A 20,271-nucleotide genomic window follows, 5' to 3' on the forward strand; every position below is an offset into this window, starting at 1 on the left:
AACATGCACATTTGCTGGAACAAACAGGATTCATCATTGATATACAATACTATTATTGTTTTTGTTATTATTTTAAATTTGACTTTATTTTTCTATTATATTTTCATTTTAATTGTAGTTTTATGTATCATTTTTGTTTTTAGTTTTTGTTTATTTAGTTTTAGTTCTTTTTTCTACTTTTTCTACTTATACTTTTTATGTTATACTACTTTTAAATTTTATTTTATTTTAGTTCATGTTTACTTTATTTCAAATTATGATATTTTATGGCATTTTATGGTTTTAGTTTTGGTTTTATTTAATGACAATAGCCCTGGTCAGGCATTTTCAAACTTTACAATTTGTTTTGTGTGAGAAAAATATTAACTGTGATATTGTGAAGACAAGCAAAACTTAAATAAGTATTTACAAAATTACAATTGTCATATAACTGGCTTTTATATTGCCATTGCACAAAATCAAATATCAAATATTTTTTGTTAGACTGACTTATATATTTAATTATTTTAAAAAATAAGTTTTTAATAAACTACCAGTCAAAAGTTTTTAATGTTTTTTAAAGAAGTCTCCTTTGCTCACCAAGCCTGCATTTATTTGATCCAAAGTACAGTAAAAAAAAATTGAAATATTTTTACTATTTAAAGTAACTGTTTTCTAATTTAAAATATTTTAAAATATAATTTATTCTTGTGATTTCAAAGCTGAATTTGTAGCATCATTACTCCAGTCACATGATCCTTCAGAAATCATTGTAATATTCTGATTTGCTGCTCAAAAACATTTAGTGTTATTATCAATATTTAAAACAGTTGAATAAATTACATTTTAAAACATATTCAAATAAAATACAGTTATTTTAAATAGTAAAAAATAATTTACTGTTTATGTTATACTTTGGATCAAATAAATGCAGGCTAGGTGAGCAGAAGAGACTTCCTTAAAAAATACTAAAAATTATACTGTTCAAAAACTTTTGACTGGTAGTGTATATAATTGTAATATTTTTTTAAAATATTTACAAAACTATATGCATCAATATTAAAATAATCATAATATATTTCACTACTTCAAACCAGAGTTTGGAAGCAGGACGATATAATATTTTCAAATTTGGTGTATGTGAATGTAAAGAAGAATACAATATTTAATTATTTTCTAAAATAAAATAAATTCAATTGCATGCAGAATTACAGTACAAAAAATGTCAGACAAATGTATGGAGGTCAGTTGCACGTTTATTATAATTAAGAAGATACATAAATAAAAATAGGCTAAAAAATAGATGCACAGAAAGAGACAAACCAAGTTCACATCTTCAACACTGAATTATTATAGATTATGAACACTGTTCAGAATTTATGGTAACCATGAAGTAGATGTAATGTTGCTTGATGTCAACAATAAAGGATATTTATATTTACATCATCATGGAAGATATAAATATAAACACCTCAACATCTGTTTTCAAGTCACAGTTCAGAATTATTACAAATGAGCATTCGTAACTGTCCATAACACACTATTTCCTATCCCATTCTCTCTATACACTTAGTAGCCACTGATTGCACTCAAAATAAACCTTCCTGCTATATCTTCATCCAAAAAACACTATATATAGCTGTATATAATGTCTGCGGTCATATGAAACAGAAGGCACCCATCCTGAACGACCTTTAAACACCTTATGCTCAAGAACTTCTCATTAACTAGAAAAAAAAAAAAACAGTTCAGTGTTAGACAAACCAGTTCCTGGCACTGCACTGATGTGTGTTTCTGTCAAACCCACAAGTCTTGGGTTTGTCAGTTTTGCTTTAAGAATGTATTAACAGTTTGGGTTGAATTATAAAAGTAGAGAAATCACCTCCAGGAACTAGGTTTGTCAGTCCTGATTAAAGAAATGGATAAACGCACTCTCTTGTTCTCAACCATGCAACCTACTAATACTTCTCTCCGTTTCTCTCTGTTCTTGTAGCATTTGCTCATTACTCTTTCTTTTCCTCTGTTGTGGCTCCGTCGCCCTTGCTCTCGGCCTTGTTTTTGGGTGGCGGGCTGTCTAGGAAGAAGTCATTGCAGGCCACGGTCAGCGCCCCCATTAGGATGATGAACTCGGTGAAGTCCACCTCGCCGTCGTTATTGGCATCCAGGTCGTTCATGACTCGTTCCACCGCGTCTTTATCTTGAGCGTTCTGGGTGAAGGACAAAAATGAAAAGACAGGGAATTTAAGGTGTGTGTAGAAATGTGCTAAAATACACTCTTAACATTACATTCTTTAAAATAATGGTTTCAAATAGGGGTTTACTACTGAAGCCTGTTTCTGCCACTGATTAAAAAATAAAAAAAGGTGATTGTGACTTTTTATCTAACAGTTCTGACTTTTTTTCACATAATTGCGTGATACGAAATCACAATTCAATTCTGGTATAAACTTGTAATTGCAAGATATAAACTCAGAATTCTGACTTTTTTTCTCATAATTGCATGATATAAACTCACAATTGCAAGAAAAAAATCTGAATTGCAAGATAAAAACTTATGATTCTGACTTTTTTCTCGCAAATGCGAGTTTAGGGGCAGCCGTGGCCTAATGGTTAGGGAGTCAGGCTTGTAACCGAAAGGTTGTGGGTTCGAGTCCCAGGTCCGGCAGGGATTGAAGGTGGTGGGAGTGAATATCCAGCGCTCTCTCCACCCTCAATACCACGACTGAGGTGAGTCCCTTGAGCAAGGCACTGATCCCCCAACTGCTCCCCGGGTGCTGCAGCGATAGCAATATGGCTGCCCACTGCTCCGGGTGTGTGTTCACGGTGTGTGTGTGCGTGTTTGATCATTTCTCACTACTGTGTGTGTGCACTTGGATGGGTTAAATGCAGAGCACAAATTCCGAGTATGGGTCACCATACTTGGCCACGTCACGTCCTTTCCTTTCCTTTCCTTTCCTTTCCTTTTCCTTTCCTTGTGTCTCACAATCTGACTCTTCTCACAATTGCGAGTTTACATCTCGCAATTCTCACTTTTTTTCTCAGAATTATGAGATGTAAACTTGCAACTGCAACTCATGAATCTGACGTTTTTCTCATAAGTGCATGATATAAAGTCACAATTACGAGAAAATGTCAGAATAGCGAGATAAAAACTTTTTGATTCTGACTTTTTTTTGCAAATGCGAGTTTGTGTCTCACAATTCTGACTTTTCTCGCAATTGCGAGTTTAAATCTTGCAATTCTCACTTTTTTCTCACAATTCTCACTTTTTTTCTCAGAATTATGAGATATAAACTCGCAACTGTGAGTTATAAAGTCAGAATCGCATAATATTAACTCATGATTCTGACTTTTTTCTCAGAATTGGATGATATAAACTCACAATTGCAAGCTAAAAACTTGCGATTCTGACTTTTTCCCCCAAATGCAAGTTAGTATCTCACACTTCTGACTTTTCTTGCAAATGCGAGTTTACATCTTGCAATTCTCACTTTTTTCTCTCAATTCAAACTTTTTTTTCTCAGAATTATGAGATATAAACTCACAACTGCAACTTTTTTTCGAAATGTGCATTTGTATTTCACAATTCTGACTTCTTTCTTGCAATTGCGAATTTATATTTTGCAATTCAGTTTTTTTTTTTTTTCAGAATTGTCCAATTTTGAGGGGAAAAAAGACTGATGTTCTTAGAATTGTGAGTTAATCTCTCACAATTCAGACTTAATAACTCACAATTCTGACTTTTTTCTCAGAATTATGAGATATAAACTCACAACTGTGAGTTATAAAGTCAGATTTGCAAGATATAAACTCACAATTCTGACTTTTTTCTCAGAATTGCATGATATAAACTCACATTTGCGAGAAAAAGTCAGAACTGCAAGATAAAAACTTGCAATTCTGACTTTTTTCTTGCAGGTGCAAGTTATATCTCGCAGTTCCAACTTTATTTCTCAGAACTGCAACTTTATAACTTGCAATTGCGAGTTTATATCTCACAATTCTGAGTAAAAAGTCGTAATTACCTTATTTTTCTTATTCAGTGGGAAATGGGCTTCCGTAGTTTTCAAAATGATGACATAGAAGAACCATTTTTGGTTCCTCAAAGAAATCTTCAGTGATCAGTTCTTCAGTGAACCATTTTTTCCTAACGTGAAAAACATTTTTATGATCTAAACAACCTTTTTCCACTATAAGGAACCTTTTGTGGTTCCATGGATGCCAATGAAAAACCTTTATTTTTAGGAGTGTATTGGCGTCAGTGGCCCCATAAAGAACCTTTAACATCTATGGAACCTTTCCATTGTTCTAAAGTTTCTTCACAGTCAAAAAAAAAGTTGTTTACACTGTTTAAAGTAAAGGTTCTTTATTGGCATTAATGTTTCCATGAAGAATCTTTAACATCCATGAAACCCTTCCATTCCACAAAGAGAAAAAAAGGTTCTTTAGAAGAAGAAAAAGAAAAATGGTTCTTTCAAGAACTGTTCACTGAAAGGTTCTTTGAGGAACCAAATATGGTTGTTCTATAACACCGCTGTGGAAACCCCCCTGTGGAACTCTTGTTTTTAAGAATGTATGCATAAAAATAAAACTCTCAAAATAGAAATTAATTTTGAACAATTGTGTCAAAATTACTGTGTGAAGCATCACTGAATCTATAAGCTCTTATCAAATGGGAATTTCTGTAACTCACAGTAAATGCACATATGAACTTGCGTTACAGGTGTCATATTATCTTGGCTGAAATGTATGTACAGCAGATAGCAGGTATTCAAATGAATCTCTTTTTTTGCAGAAGTTCTGAAGAATTTATAAGGAAAGATATTGGGAGGTGATGTGAAAAAAAAAAAAAAAATATATATATATATATATATATATATATATATATTTTTTTTTTTTTTTTTTTTTCTGGTCTTATTGTTTACAATGTATTGGTCCAAATAAAACATCTTTGTCTTTGAAATTTTTGGCTGACATTACAAATCCTTATTTTTTAAATCCCTCTCTTGCAAACACATGGTGCCATTTCAGTTCAGAACACCCACTTTGCACTATGCCCGCTTTGTGAAACTAAAACAGGTTGTGCATATGCTTTCTTCTTACCCCAAGATAATTTCCCAGCTCCTCCGTCAGAAGTTCCCTCAGTTCTCCTCGGCTGAGTGTGTATTTGTCTCCTTCCTTCCCGGAATACTTATGAAAGGTCTTGATGAGCATCTGCATGGCGCTTTCCAAGTTGGAGCTGGGCTCTTTGGACATGCTGTAGGGTCAAAAAGGTCAAAGGTTAGATACAACGACATGGCGCGCCCCTCACTAGACCCTGCTGCATGTATGGTCACATGACTAGCATGGGCAGAGCTTTGGCTCAATTAATTCTGGCACAAACACATGTTTTGGACTATGGGTGAAAACAAAATGTGGAAATGTTCTCTCAATCATTTGTTTACTGTTTGAGGGGTTTATTTAATATAGGGGTTTGTCACTCAAAAAGCAACATTCTTACACATCACACTTTGAGCGTGGCATCTTGGATCTTCTCTCTCCGGGTTCAGCGAGCTACTGCGCATGTAGAAACAGACACAGTCATTGATGAGGTACAACAGAAGTTGAGAAAGTCTGGAGCATGAACAGAAGCACTGCTGGAAGGCTGAACATTTGCTTCAGCGTTTTTAAGGCTGTAATTGGGTTAACCAACTAAACATGTTTAGCTCATTTTGATGTTAAAAGGTAATGTTAGACCTCTAAGTATTTAGGTTTGGCACTTTATGAGTCATTCTCACTCAGTGCGTGATCATATAAACTCTGTTTTCTTCGAACGCTCATTAGTTGTATGTGAACGCTTCCGTGCTCACATCTAAATCATCTGTTGCTCATGTAACGGGGCCGCATCTCTCAAATGGAAACCGCAAGTGAAACATAAAACTGTCAAAATGAAGATAAAACTACGGGCAAGTTCCCAAGGGAACCTTCGTCCAAGTAACCCGAGGCTCTCGTGAGGACACAAACACACACATAATACACACCTGAAATTATCCTAAAGCAAATCCATTAGTTAATTTTAAGGATAGAGGCCAAAGCTAAGTGGAAAAAAGTGTCCTGTAGACTGTATAATCATTAATATTGCAAAACTTCACATAACTGATTAAATGAATTACTCTTTTTCACTTCTGAGGTTAAAAGTAATGGTATGAGGTCAATTAAATAGTACATATTCATGTTTGTTGGCCTTTTTCTTAAATTTCTGTACTATAATTAGCAACATAATCAAATTGCAACTTTGGACAGGGTTACAATGAGGCCTCAGTGCTCAGCTCTTCATCTGAAGTACTACACCATCTAATTTAACTAATTAGTTAACCTAAGAGACTGCCTAATTAGGAAGCTCAAATGGTGACATGCGGATTTGGAACAAAAAACGGTGAACTACAGCTCTCAGGTACTAAAACCAAGAATAATTGTTCATGAAACGGACACTAACTAAGGTCAAAATGGTTTAATGTTCCACAAAGCCTTTAAAAAAGTTGAACTAGAAGCATTTTTGGACAAAAAAGCCATGAGGCAATAGAAGATACAGGCTTGAGGCAACAGAAAAATAGCGGGAAACTACTTAAACAAAAGACAGTTTGAAAAATGAAGCTGAAAGGTGAAATTATGGCACATTTTTTGAAGTAAACAAGACAGTTGAAGTACATTCTCATTAGCAGTATCAGAATGGTATAGAATGTACGCTGTGACGCGATGGCAACCAAGATGAGAATGGAAATGTTACACCAAGTGACCCAGTGACACGAAGGAAACTGACCGTTCTTTGACATGAAGAAGAGATTAATTTATTTACATAAAACTAATGCTTATATATATATAATATAATAGAATTCTACCTCATCTGATGATATAGAGACTTAAAAGTACATTTACTTGACGTAAAATCTGAAACAAAACTAGATTCAGGACTGGCGGGTAGTTTGGTGAATACAGGTAAAGTGGGACACGCATCAGCTTGTATTTTTCTGTACAGAGATGTTCAGAGCTGTTTATTCAAATTATATTCTAAGCCGTTTGGATTTATAAGCATTCTTTAAAAAAAGGTTCCAAAGTTATTTTTGCAGTGATGCTGTAGAACCACTTTTGGTTGCCCAAAGAACCTTTCAATAAACACCTCCTAAAAGAACCATTTTGAAAAACAGAAGCTTTTCTGCATTTGAAAGGTTCCATTGATGTTCAATGTTCTTCACAGAACCTTTATTTTAAAGAGTGTGGATATATTTTCAAATTAAAGTTTCATAATGTTCATAATGACCCTGGTCCAAGACTAGTCTTAGACCTTAAACATCACCATGTACTTCAAGACTTCACAGAATATATATGTATATGGAACATTTTTTCTCAGTTATCACATGTCCCAGTTTATCTAAATTCACCAATATATGTATATGGTTTAAAAATCAATGTTAAATATATATGTTTGAAACAACTTAGTTTAGCTTTAAAGACACTCTAGACAATCATATAAGTTTTAGGTTCTATCTATATCCCATGAGAAGAATATCTGAATAAGATTAACAGTAGATGACCCAATCTAGAAGAGCATTAGCATTCATTAGCTTTCTGCTTGAAGAGAAAGGAGTCCTTTCTCTCGTCTGAGTTGTCTGTCTTACCTGAATGCCTACGGAGAGCTTCCTTTGTCTGTAATGAAGCGCAGGAGATAGTGATAGACAGCCGGTTGAGCTGAGGAACAGATGAGGAGAGAGAGAACCTCTGGGGTTTAAATATCACTCACTCGGCCCCCTCCTTTCTTAAGAGCTTCTCCCGCATCTTCAGTTTCGGCACCCCTCCCGTACTCTCCTCCTTCAGTTCACCTGCCAATATAAGGGCCATTTGACCCCGTCATGCCAGTTGACTTAACACAAGAAGACTCTACAGGCCAGTGGAGTTTGCATTACAGTCCTTTATTGTCGAGTAGATGGAGATGGTCAATCGTACAGCATAGAAAATGAACGTTGCGCATGTGGTCAGTTGGTTACATTAAGCTATGTACACTTCTCATGCAGTCGTTTAAATGACAGAAGAGCTTTTATGTTACTTATGAAGAGCTGACAAAACTGAATTAACATCAAGCTTGAAAGAGGCTTTTCTAATATACCATTTTCCACAGTATGTGGTCAAAACATGAATGTTAGCTGTGTGATGACTCTATAATACTAATGTACTGAGGCCTAGCAATCACCTAGCAAGGTAGAGCTGATAACTACTTCTATTTGACTGACAAAACAAAAAAATCCCGTCTACAAACATGAGGTTAAAGGATGTTAGCCAAACATCATGATGTTTGATGACGCTATAATGCTAATGTAGTGGGGCCTAGTAACACCAGACACGTCCGTTGTGGAGTTGGACACACCAAAGTAAACAGAGGCGGTTTTAGATGGCCAGGATATACATGACAGCATGAGCTAAACGAGAGCTCATTAGCATGATCTAAATGAGCGCTTTTTAGGCAGCATAGGATTTCACACTGATGTAGGCTATACATATCTGTATAATGCATAATGTAGTATGTATGTATTATGTAAGCTGCTAGATAATGGCTAAATGGTGAAAGTACCTGTGCGTTTGTCTCTTCTAGTTGTGTGTTATGGCTTTCATGACAAAAAGGAACATGTCATATATTTACCCTAGCTGCTATATCAGAATTCACTAAATCATTCATAATTAGTAAAAAAGTCAAGAACATTGAGACTTTTGTTATGGGTTTTCTAGCACAAATCTTATGCAATAGTCAATACATGATGGGATATTATATTAATTTTACTAATATATTACAAGCTAGTTTGATTCAGAATGCATACAAATCTATCTACGCATTAAATAAATGCTAACATGCACTAGTTATATCACAAATATTAAATGTGTTTAAAAGCACAAAATATAAGCGAAAACGATCAGTCCAGGTTTAAATATAGTCTTTTAGAGACTTTTAGACATAGTAAACTTTGCAAAGCTGTTAACACATTCTACATAACTCAAACTAAGACTTTTACGACAATGTTTTAGTGCCTTGTAAAAAAAAAAAAATTATACATATATAAATCTAACATTACAAGATTAAAGACATAATTTCGAGAATTTTGAAAGTTGAAATGACAAGAATAAAGTCTAAATATTTCAAGAATAAAGTCTGAATATTTAGAGAATTAAATCAAAATTATGAGAATAAAGTTGAAATATTTCAAAAATAGTTGGAATTGAGAATAAAGTTGAAATTGAGAATAAGGTCGAAATGTTTCGAGAATAAAGTTGAAATATTTCGAAAATAAACTCGAAATTGAGAATAATTCGAAATGTTTCGAGAATAAAGTCGAAATATGTTGAGAATAAACTCTAAATTATAAAATAAAGTCAAAATTCTGAGACTAAAGTCGAAATATTTCGAGAATAAAGTCGAAATTCTGAGAATAAAGTCGAAATATTTCGAGAATAAAGTTGAAATTATGAGAATGAAGTCGAAATATCTCGAGAATAAAGTCGAAATTATAAGAACAAAGTTTAAATATGTTGAGAAAAAAATCGAAATTATGAAATAGTCAAAATTCTGAGAATAAAGTCGAAATATTTCGAGAATAAAGTCAAAACTCTGAGAATAAAGTCGAAATATTTTGAGAATAAAGTTGAAATTATGAGAATAAAGTTGAAATATGTTGAGAAAAAAATCGAAATTATGAAATAAAGTCAAAATTATGAGAATAAAGTCAAAATTATGAAAATAAAGTCTAAACATTTTGAAAATAAAGTCAAATTTATGAGAATAAAGTCTAAATGTTTTGAGAATAAAGTCGAAATTATCAGAATAAAGTCGAAATATCTCGAGAATAAAGTCAAAATTATGAGAATAAAGTCGAAATGTTTTGAGAATACAGTTGAAATGATCAGAATAAAGTCGAAATGATCAGAATAAAGTCTAAATATTTTGACAATAAAGACAAAATTATGGGAATAAAGTCTAAATAATGAGAATAAAGTCAAAATATTTAGACTTTATTCTCAAAACATTTTAACTTTATTCTCATAATTTCAACTTTATTCTCGAAGAATTTCGCCTTTATTCTCATAATTTCGCATTTATTCTAGAAACATTTTGGGTTTATTCTCAAAACATATCGACTTTATTCTCAAATTATTATGACTTTAATCTCGTAATCTTAGATCTTTATGTTTTAAAGTGGCACTAAAATGCTGTCGTAGACTTTATAGACCAAGACTTCACACACAAAAAACAAAATACACCTAAACATAAGCAGGCTTAAAATTTGAGGGAATTAATGCCTAAACAGGTCTTTGGGGCCTAACTGCCTTAGTGAACCGATACTTTGGGATGTCTTGGGGCTCCCGCGGGGCCACAAGGGTCCCCTGGTGTGGATTCCGTCCCAAAGGCATTTAATTATTGAGCATCAGCTATCATAAGCACACTAAGCATCTGATATTCCAGCTCTTGAGACAAAGCACTAAGATGGACAGCTTGTGAAAGTCTAAAAGAAAGGACCAGCTAATGGAAGGTGTCAGACAGACTTAGATTCAAGTACACAAGCCAGAAAGCATGCCATAAAACTGCATTATTCAAAAGCAAATTTGTTTATTCTCATGCAAACAAGGCCCAGAAATGTGAACAACAAAGTATTTGGACTGCATAGTGTTCCCATGTGCGCCACAAACGCAAGTCCCACATTTAAATGGTGCATTACGTTAAATTCCTGCAGAATGGCATTTCATCAAAGGTGAAAAACTTGCTCTTTTTATGCTTCTGCAACACTGGGAAAATAGACTAGCACCGGAGTCGACTAAGTAACCCTGTTCTTAGAAGGTGGCACAAACAAAAAGTAAACATAATGGACACTTAAAAATGCTTTTTGTGTCTTTTTCAACATTTATATGTGATAAAAAGATGTCTGTTCTTCATTCACGGATGTTTTGTGGAGAGGGGACACAGTGGTTGCAGTACCCTTACAACAATTCTGGCTCAAACAAAAGGACATAGTGATTAGTTATTGCACCTCTTTGGCCATTTGTCACATTTGCGGCTATTGCCAATTTCTATCACACTATTAGTACAAAAAATGAATCACAGGAATTGATGTGCATACAAATAGAAATTAGTATTACAGTTTTTTTTTTTACAATCGCTAAGATCCATTTCTCAATATTAGGTCGCCTTTTCAAAACTCTTCGTTTTAGCACAAGATGCATTTGATGACTAAACGTCTCTCATATTACATTAATTGTTTTCTCCCACAAACACAACCACCACCAAAATTCAAAGTACCTATTTGGACATTTACAACTCAATCAATTTGAGTTCAAAACTTCACATAATACAAAACAGAAAGACAGCAATTTGCTACACTTCTACAGTAACACTATATTTAAATATATTCCAAATCTAAAAAATGAGAGGCTTCCAAAACAATGACATGTAAATGAACACCTACACAGGTGTTAATCTTTCATTACGATCTACAAAACCTATAATCATGGAACATGTAACATATACTGCAGTCAATTTTACACAGTAAGCAAGTGTCATTTTTGTTAGTAAAGAAATTTTACATAAAAAAAAATGCTACATCTCTTGTTGATGTTTTAGGACGTTTTATGAGTGAAAAGGGCATTTCATACTGTGCTTAACTTTGGGTTATTGTCGTTTTAAACGTTGTTTCAGGTACGTTTCACATTTGTAATATAGAAGGGGTTAGAGCACGGTGTTACGAACCACTAACACCCTAGCAAACGTGTATCATGTGCGTGTCATGTTAGTTATGCTTAGCATTAGCAATGGCGTCCCTAGTATTCACATACTTTTGGAAACGACGCGCGTTGTACGTCGTTTCAGCTTTAGAGGAGGAAATTGTCAAATAGTGACGGAAAACCCGTAAATTAGAGTGAATAAGAGACTGTTTTATCCTTACCTTTATCCACCTTTTTCTTCCTGTAAGAGTAGATGTGGCCATTTGTACATTTTATGTGTCTAGCTTCTGGTCTCATCCACGAACACTACAAAACAGCTCGTTTTGCTGCCTGATATTGCAAATTGGTGTGTCTTACAATATTGACATACACACTGGTTTGTAGTGCAAACTGTTTTACTGTTTACTCCAGATTGTTATTCTTCTTGTTATTTCCCTATGGCGGATAATGAACCGGAAGTCTCGCCCATAAAAAATAATGATTAAAAAAGATGAATAGTCCACTGAAAAGTCTGTTCAGAAAATGCTAGAGCCATAAACAAGCTGAGTGCTGCGTTCATCCATTAAATGACACTGACACCGCAAATAAGAACATTTGCCTGGGGTTCAAAATGATTCAGGGTTAACTAAAGAGTGTTAGTTGGTGACAACCTTCACTAGTGTTATGATATTAAGTGTTGGTGTTTTCAATGCATTTTGGATGTGAAAGTGTGTACAGTGTGAAGAGTTTTGAAAAGTATTGAGAAACGTATCCTAGCCATTGTAAAAAACTGTAATAATAGGGCTACGGCTCTTTGCAGTAATGAAATTTGTAGTGTATTGGCCAGGTTTCATATATATACGTATTAAAACATCACAATAATGAAAATGACGAACAAAACAAACACAGAAGCATTTGAGATGCGACAATCTCCACTTCCTCGAGCTCCTACGATGCTTCCTCTGTTTTATTCTTCTCTTCGGCTTTATTCTCTTCAACTTTCGCCCCTTCCTGTTCCACATCTGTTTTTTTCTCTTCCTCTGGCTTCTGCTCTTCGGTCGCCGCTGCCTCCTCGACCACTGGCTCGTCTTCTTTCTCCTCCTCCTTTGCCGCCTGTGGCTCTGCCTTCGGCGGCTCTGCCTGTGCATTGGCTGCCGCCTCGGCCTGCGTCTCCTGGGTTGAACTCTCTGGTTGTGTTTCTTTTTCCAAACAGCGCTGTTCGCTGAGAGACTGCGCCAGATAGCCAATCAGATTCATATACTCCTGGAAGCTGACCTTCCCATCCTGGTTGTTGTCGAGCTGTTGACGCATGTTTTTTACTGCCTCATTGTCCTCTGTGCCCTAAACACAAAGTTCCTCAGATGTTAATCACTAATGAAACAAGTTTGCAGCTTGTATTGATTGTCATTTCACACTATGAATGGAATAAACTGCTCATGGGGATACGACGTCCAATATAAACTAGATTCTAACAACTTCCTGAAATAAAAGTATGTGGGTTTTGCATGTGGATACAAGCCTCTCTGATAGTTTTTTTTAATATGTAAATCTATAGCAAGTTTACAGACCTGTTTATGGTCCGTCAGGCAAAATGATTGTTTAGAAGATTAATAACACACTCCTCCACAAGAAACTGCACGATTTGAGTTATCATTCATTTCAGTACCACAAACAGCATGAGATGAATGAGCACCGCTAAAAGTTTTCCTCTATAATTTAATGTGGCACCGGAGCAAATAACACAGCAGCATTCCTCATGGTAAACGACTATTTGGACACAAGTTTGTGGTTTCTGCTCAGCTCATCAAAGTCCAGATAATAAGGAACTACTCGAAAAAGAAATAGACCAGGGCCAACCTGTAGCCATGGAAAAAACGACTGCACCGAACGATCTTTGACGAATATGGTGGCTGAATGATGAATGAATATCAAATAAAGTGTTGCTAGATTTAACAAAACCAAATGTAGCGTCTGACCGTCATAATGTTTTTCAGCTGGCTCTTCACGAGGCCCTGGAACTCCTTCCCTCCGAGGTTTTCCTTGCCCTTGGATGACTTCAGGAAGACACTCACTACGGTTTTAATTGCTGCCTCCATCTTTGCTTTCGCTCTACAAGAAGATGAAGAGAGAAACATTTATTATGCAACTGTCATTTGGGTTCCACAGATATTAAAATGATAGCTGATAGACACTATTTCGACAGATATACAGATATATAAAATAAAGTATAGATAAAGTGAATTTAGGCATCATAACATTTTAATGCACATCATGAAAAATGGGAAGCAATAATTTATCTAGAGCTGTCACTAATGATTATTTTGGTCAAAGTAATCCGTCAAATATTCTGATTATTAATCGAGTACTCAGATTTTTTTTTGTGGTAATAAAAATAGACCTAAGTGAAACTATAATATAAACAACATACAATACAATATAAGCAAAAATGACTTCAAATAGATATATAATAGCAATAAGGCAATAATAATTAGTAAACAATAAAGTATTAAAAACAAGCTAACGTACGTTACGGATTATAACAAATGATTGCAGAGGGCGCCAACGGCCTGACGATTGTTTTTACACTTTACAACGTGATCTAATTCTTGTTTAATATTGACTAAACATTTCATTTAAACGTCCACTTAATTACTAATATTTGGCCCTTTTTTTACTACAGAAATGCTGCAAACACTGTAATTTCTTGAATATGTTAATATCAAAACATGTAAACTCAGTGTGAGGGTTTTTATTTTGATTTTTCACCTGGCAAATGATAAACCATATTGATGTTTTAAACGATAGTCTAATTCTTAGAAAATATACATTTAGGGCTGTTACAATTCCTTGATTCAATTCCAGTACTCGATTTAAAAAAATCCTCGACTGTATGTTGAGTAACCGGCAAAATACCGGAAGTGGCGCATTCCATGGACGCGAGCTATTATTATTTACATTTTTGGAACGTCTCAAACTCCCTCTCTGCATATTGTTGTGAGATTTGGTTTATTATAACGTAGTCCTCTGGGAAACCTATTTCATTAGATTTTTAAGGTAAATCATTTAGAAACCTACACAAACACAGGAGAATACCCTAACAACAATTGGGGATCATTAGATGGTTGGTGATATATATTCATAAAGGTAAGGCCCAACACTCCACTGAGTCCATTTACTAAGTGTACAGTATCTAAAGGTGTACCAGAGTGTGGAGAATGGAAATCTTTGGGGTTCGATCTGACAGTCAATTGAAGATAAGGGAAGAGAGAAGAAAGAGGCAAGTCGCCAGTGGCTGTCCTGATCTTTGATAGGTCATCTGATCTACCGATGACCAAACCGCACAGCGGCTTCATGTTTCTCCAGGGATTACCAACAGCTCAAACGTCCCTTCTTTCCTCACTCACTCTTTTTTTGGTTCTGTAGTTTGTCCCTTTTGCTCTTCGCACCTCTTTCAATGTAGAGAATTTAAGTCCTGCTTTTCCCTTTCTTTCTTGACCAGCATCGCTTCTCCTTTGTCACGTGTAAGATTTCACCAGTGCAGGCGTACGCTCACTTTCACATTCCACTACAAATTTTTTTACTGATTGGTCAAAGTTTCAGAGGAAATGCCAATAGCCAGTCGCCTTGCTTCAGTAATGAATGGCATTACTCAGATTTTTCGATGAGATGCAAAAAGTCATCATTCAGCTATGTTCGGCATGAAGATGCGGCGATCAGATTTTGGAAAAAAAAAAAAAAAAGAAATTTTGCAGTGGCAACAATAAGTTAACTAAAACTATTGATAATCCACTTTTCAGTAATTCAAATAAAGCTGAAATAGAACAAAGTATAAATATTTAATGAAAATGTAAAAAAGGAAATTTGAACTAACTGACATAAAATCAAGTAGTGCTATTACTAAATTTAAAACTGAAATAAAAAATTATATAATATAGAAATATAAAAAAAAAACTTGGAATGAAATTAAAAAATGAAAAAGTAAATATAAATTAAGTATAAAAAGCCAATTGAAATTATTAAGAAATACTATATTAATAAATATTTGCTTAAAAACTTTAGAATTAGAATTGTTGCTTTGGCATTTAAATTAAGTAAATTAAATAAGTTAAGTTTAAGTTAAAGTAGTAAAATGACTACAACTAAACTAAAATAAAATTACAGCCATATAGAAATAGTTTTTTTAAATACTTGATACTAAAACTTAAAAATAATAAAACTTCAAATAAAATTAATTTGAAAACTTAATTCAGTATCATTCTAAATACTACATTAATAAATACTTGCTGAATAATTAGACATTTTGCCTTGGCAACTAACTAAAATAAATAAGTTTAAATACTAAATGACTCAAATTAAAATATATATATTTTTAAAATAAATTAAAACTATAAATATACAATAAAAGCTCATTTAAAATCTAACAAAATACTATAAAAAGTAGATTCAACTACTTAAAACAATTCCAAACATATAAAATGATCCTGTTATATAACTGCAGAATGGATTCAAGGAACCAGTGTTTTCTAGTGTGCATTCAACAAAAGGTACATTTCATTGATAAAATCTTGAACAACAGACCCGTGTGTGTAAGAGAGACACAACTCTGAGGGTTTGTCGTCCTTTAAATTCCAATCATTGCTCTTCACGCAAGTCATTCAAACTTGACCAAAAAGTTACGGCTTGCTTGTTAGATGAGGACCGAAACCTTATAATTTGCATAGCCGTACAAACAAAGACGTTCAGAAAGCACAGTGACATCCAGCGGTCAGCGCAGAAGCCCTCTGAGCTGTTATTGTAGGTCAAAATCTGTGTAGGTGTGTTTGTCATCCGAGACGGTTTCTGATGCCGCCAAATTAGCTGACGTACATACACACAGAGTTTCCTCTTATCAGCAGTAATAACTACATCGACAGGTAGTAGGCAATTAAGAAACATGACCATTAGCCTAATTTAATGAGAGAGAGAAGGAGATACAGAGATGACGCAGTACGCATATTAAAGTTTCTGGTTTCATAGGGTGTTCGAAAGTGAGAAGGAGTCTTTTACTTTATACTGTCAGGTGGAATGGTGCAGGAAATAGTTTTCTACTTCTCTGGCACAGACACACTTAGCTAATGAGTCACATTGCAGCAATAGACTACAGTATACTTCCTACGGCTGCCGAATATGAACCCTATGAACTTGTACACCATCTTTATTCGGATAAACGTCTCAAAACCTACTTCCTAGAGCTTCACTCACACTGCACCTGAGCTCATAAAAATAAAGGTTCCAAAAGGATTTTTTAATAAAAGAACCATTTTGGGTTCTTTTTTTTTTTCTCAGTGTAAAGAACATTTTTATAATCTATAGTAGGGCTGTCATGATTCCTTGATTCAGGAAAATCCTTCATTGCATTTTGCCCATGTCGAGTAACCGGCAAAATACAGAAAGGGGCGCATTCCATGGACGAGAATCCATGAAACTGTTATCATTTACATGTGTGGGGCATCTCAGTCCATCTCTGCATGTTGTTGTGAGTTTGGGTTTTTTGTAACGTTCATCTGGGAACGCAATGTCAGATTTTATCAGATTTGTAAGGTAACCTAAGTAAACACAGGAGAATACATCAATATCTTTCTCAATATGCTAACTGTTTATCGCAATTTCAAAATAAAAAAGTTTAAACCCTCGTTTTGCATTTTGCACATTTTGATGTACACACATTCAAGAAATTACAGTGGCTGTAGCATTTTTGTTGTAAATAACTGACCAAATATTAAAGATTAAGTGGACATTTGAATTGTCATAGCACTTACATGTTATTACTCTTTTGTTGATTTTGATTGCTTCTATTGTCCTCTTTTGTAAATTGCTTTGGATTAAAGCGTCTGCTAAATGTCTAAATGTAAATGCTGTTTTGTCAATATTAAACAATTATAAGATCACGCAGTAAAATGTAAAAACAATCGCCAGGCCGTTTGCAACCTCTGCAGTCATTTGTTATAATGTGTAATGTATATTAGATCTATTCTTTATAATATAATGTGTATTTTAACAGGTTTGTTCAATAAACCCATCTGATTATTTGATTTTGATACTTTATTTGAACTAATTATTGCCTCATTGCTATTATATCTGTATTTTATCAGAATAATTGACTGATTACTCAATTACCAAAGTAATCGTTAAAGATTCTTAATGGAACTGTAGATACTAATAAAGAACCTTTATTTTCAAAATCGTATGATGCTCGAAAATGCTGTCTATGTCATATAACAACATATTCCTAAAGATATTTGACTAAAAAATGTTAAAAACTAAATGTTTTTAATGTTTAAAAACTTTTAAAACTACTACCAAAAGAGTTCAGTATACCAAATATTATATTTAAACTTTATATTAGAGAATAAATGTTTAAAAAGTTTTAAATGTGACTAATATATTGGTTTTTATTTTTTTTTACCAGAGAGAAAATGTAATTGTGTAATAAGTATAAACTCAAAGTCAACAGTTAACATTAGGCTCTATTTTAACCTGATTTGACCCTTAAAAATGACTTCTGTTGTTGTAACTTAATAAAACTATATATTTGACTAGAATAAAACCAGCTAGTTAGGTCATAAAACACAATTCTAAGTAAGTCATAAAAAGACTAACCTAGTTCTAAAGAACTCAATATAAGTGGCTTTCTCTAGGGTGTGTTTGAAAATCTAATGAGCTGCCTATTTAAGCAGCATTATCATAAAAAGATCTCTTTTAAGGCATAGACTTGCAGTTTAGCATCTTAACAGAAAGTGTAAACTCACAGTTGTTAACCTCAAGCTCTATTTTAACCTAATTTGAACCTTAAAAATTACTTTTGTTGCTGTAACCTAATAAAACAATATTTTTGACTAGAATAAAACCAGTTATAGATGTTAGTGCATAAAACACAATTCTAAGCAAGTCTAAAAAGATCACTTTTAAAACCTAGACTTGCAGTTTAGCATCTGAAAAGAAAGGAAGGAGGTATAACACTGTAGGTTTGGAGACACAGCCCCTACTGTACAGTCCGGATCCAGTCAGCCCTTATCCACACTACAAACTATGTCTACATGCGCCCTAGATCAAAGGGCCGTTGCTTTGTTTAAGTCAACACTGTTTTGTTGTTATCACACCTTGTCCCAACAATCATATTTCTAGTGACTATAGGCAGCGTTCATTGATCCGGTTGACTCTTTCAACCCTGGGTCTCAAACCTATCCAGTGCCAGTCATGAAGTCATGTGAATTATTGACGTCTTTGGCCCCTGACCTGGCAATTCCGTACTTGCTACCCTAGACAGTCTCGAGCTTTAACCCAAAACTCCTTCAGACAGACAGCACGTGGATGGGTTAATAATAAGTAATGAAGAGAGATCTTCCATTACTTAAATGTCTCTCCAAAACAGACATGACCTTGTACTGTTCCTGGGCGAAATGAATAAATAAATCCGTGCAAGCAAACCCCCCCAAAATGGGAAAAGGGGACACAGACATATGCAGTTTAACAGCGTCCACGCTATCGTTTCTCTCCAATGCGCAAAAGAGATTGAAAGGTTTGCGTTTCCAAACTGGCGAACGTGATACGCGGGCGCTCTATCACAGTAACATACCCGCCGCAAGCGTGCGCCATTAAAAATTCACACAGGAACAACTTTGCCACTGCATAAAAACTCGTGGGGAACAGTTTTGAGGTAGTTCTTGAAAGCACGCTTTTGTTAAACGCCTCTCTTTTTTGGCTACTGAGTTGAACTTGATACGCGGTTGGCACAGGAGACTCAAAAAGTCAGAAACGTTCAAGCATCTACGCCTAATTATATTCTAAATATAAATAAAAATAATAATTACATGAATAATTATACATTCGGCATTTATTGGTTTATGTTGGTTTTTAAAACGAAAAATAAAAAATGAAATACGTCAACAGCAATCTTGAAAAAGATAAAACTAACGTCAACTTTACAACAATCTTAAAAGATTTTACTCAACTCAAGGAAAGTTTAAAAATATCAAAGCTATGCAACAGAAAGATTTTCAATAACGACGTTGATTCTTAATAAACAACGCGTCAAATCACACAATTATATTTATCTATATACAGTTTGGTATGTTTATAAAAAAGACGCTTTAGCTGTGTGCGAAAACGGCAGATGTTTTGAGATTCAGCTGGCTGAGGATGGTCGAAGGGTGTTCCTAAAACGTGGCGTTGACACTCTGCGAAAACTCTTACATGTTTAAAACGACAAAGATTTTTTCTTAAATAAGCCTGTGGCGTAAAACAAAGGTATTTTAGAGCACTTACCCTAAAACGGGGACAGCACGGATTGACACTTCGCAGTAGCTGCAGTAAAACCTTTTTTTTTTTCCTTCCCCCTTTCTTCCCTAGCCTACCTCAAAAGAAAAAAAAAACTTGTCAGACTCGAACCGCTGCCGAATCTCTTCCGTGATTTTTTTTTCGTTAACGTTTTTTTTGCCCCTGACTCTGACAAATGAAAAGGGCGTGTACCTGGAGGAGGGGAACTAGGGGACGAACATATTTGACTACTTTGAACAGGGCATTTGAGTTTTGAGGTGA

The 20,271-nt window shown here is 34.5% G+C and overlaps 2 protein-coding genes across 3 annotated transcripts; both read right to left on the bottom strand.

The window, feature by feature from the left end:
* Positions 1 to 1,239: 1,239 nt before the first annotated feature.
* Positions 1,240 to 7,752, bottom strand: s100s (S100 calcium binding protein S). Of its 2 annotated transcripts, XM_051136121.1 has the most exons (4): positions 7,635 to 7,752; positions 5,480 to 5,535; positions 5,083 to 5,236; positions 1,240 to 2,186 (listed from the first exon to the last, which is right to left on the bottom strand). In XM_051136121.1, the coding sequence occupies exons 2-4, from the start codon at positions 5,500 to 5,502 to the stop codon at positions 1,983 to 1,985; spliced, it is 381 nt and encodes a 126-aa protein (XP_050992078.1). In that variant the 5' UTR covers positions 5,503 to 5,535; positions 7,635 to 7,752; the 3' UTR covers positions 1,240 to 1,982. The 2 variants fall into 2 exon arrangements, with proteins under 2 accessions (XP_050992078.1, XP_050992079.1); XM_051136122.1 differs by lacking the exon at positions 5,480 to 5,535 and having other exon boundaries at positions 7,635 to 7,725.
* A 2,710-nt stretch (positions 7,753 to 10,462) lies between these two features.
* On the bottom strand, positions 10,463 to 20,157 carry s100u (S100 calcium binding protein U). Its single transcript, XM_051137186.1, has 3 exons — positions 19,999 to 20,157; positions 13,671 to 13,803; positions 10,463 to 13,035 (listed from the first exon to the last, which is right to left on the bottom strand). Exons 2-3 carry the CDS (start codon positions 13,788 to 13,790, stop codon positions 12,643 to 12,645), a joined length of 513 nt encoding a protein of 170 aa, XP_050993143.1. The 5' UTR covers positions 13,791 to 13,803; positions 19,999 to 20,157; the 3' UTR covers positions 10,463 to 12,642.
* Positions 20,158 to 20,271: the final 114 nt, after the last annotated feature.

This window comes from Labeo rohita, chromosome 19 (assembly GCF_022985175.1).
Source record: "Labeo rohita strain BAU-BD-2019 chromosome 19, IGBB_LRoh.1.0, whole genome shotgun sequence".
NCBI lineage: Eukaryota > Metazoa > Chordata > Actinopteri > Cypriniformes > Cyprinidae > Labeo > Labeo rohita.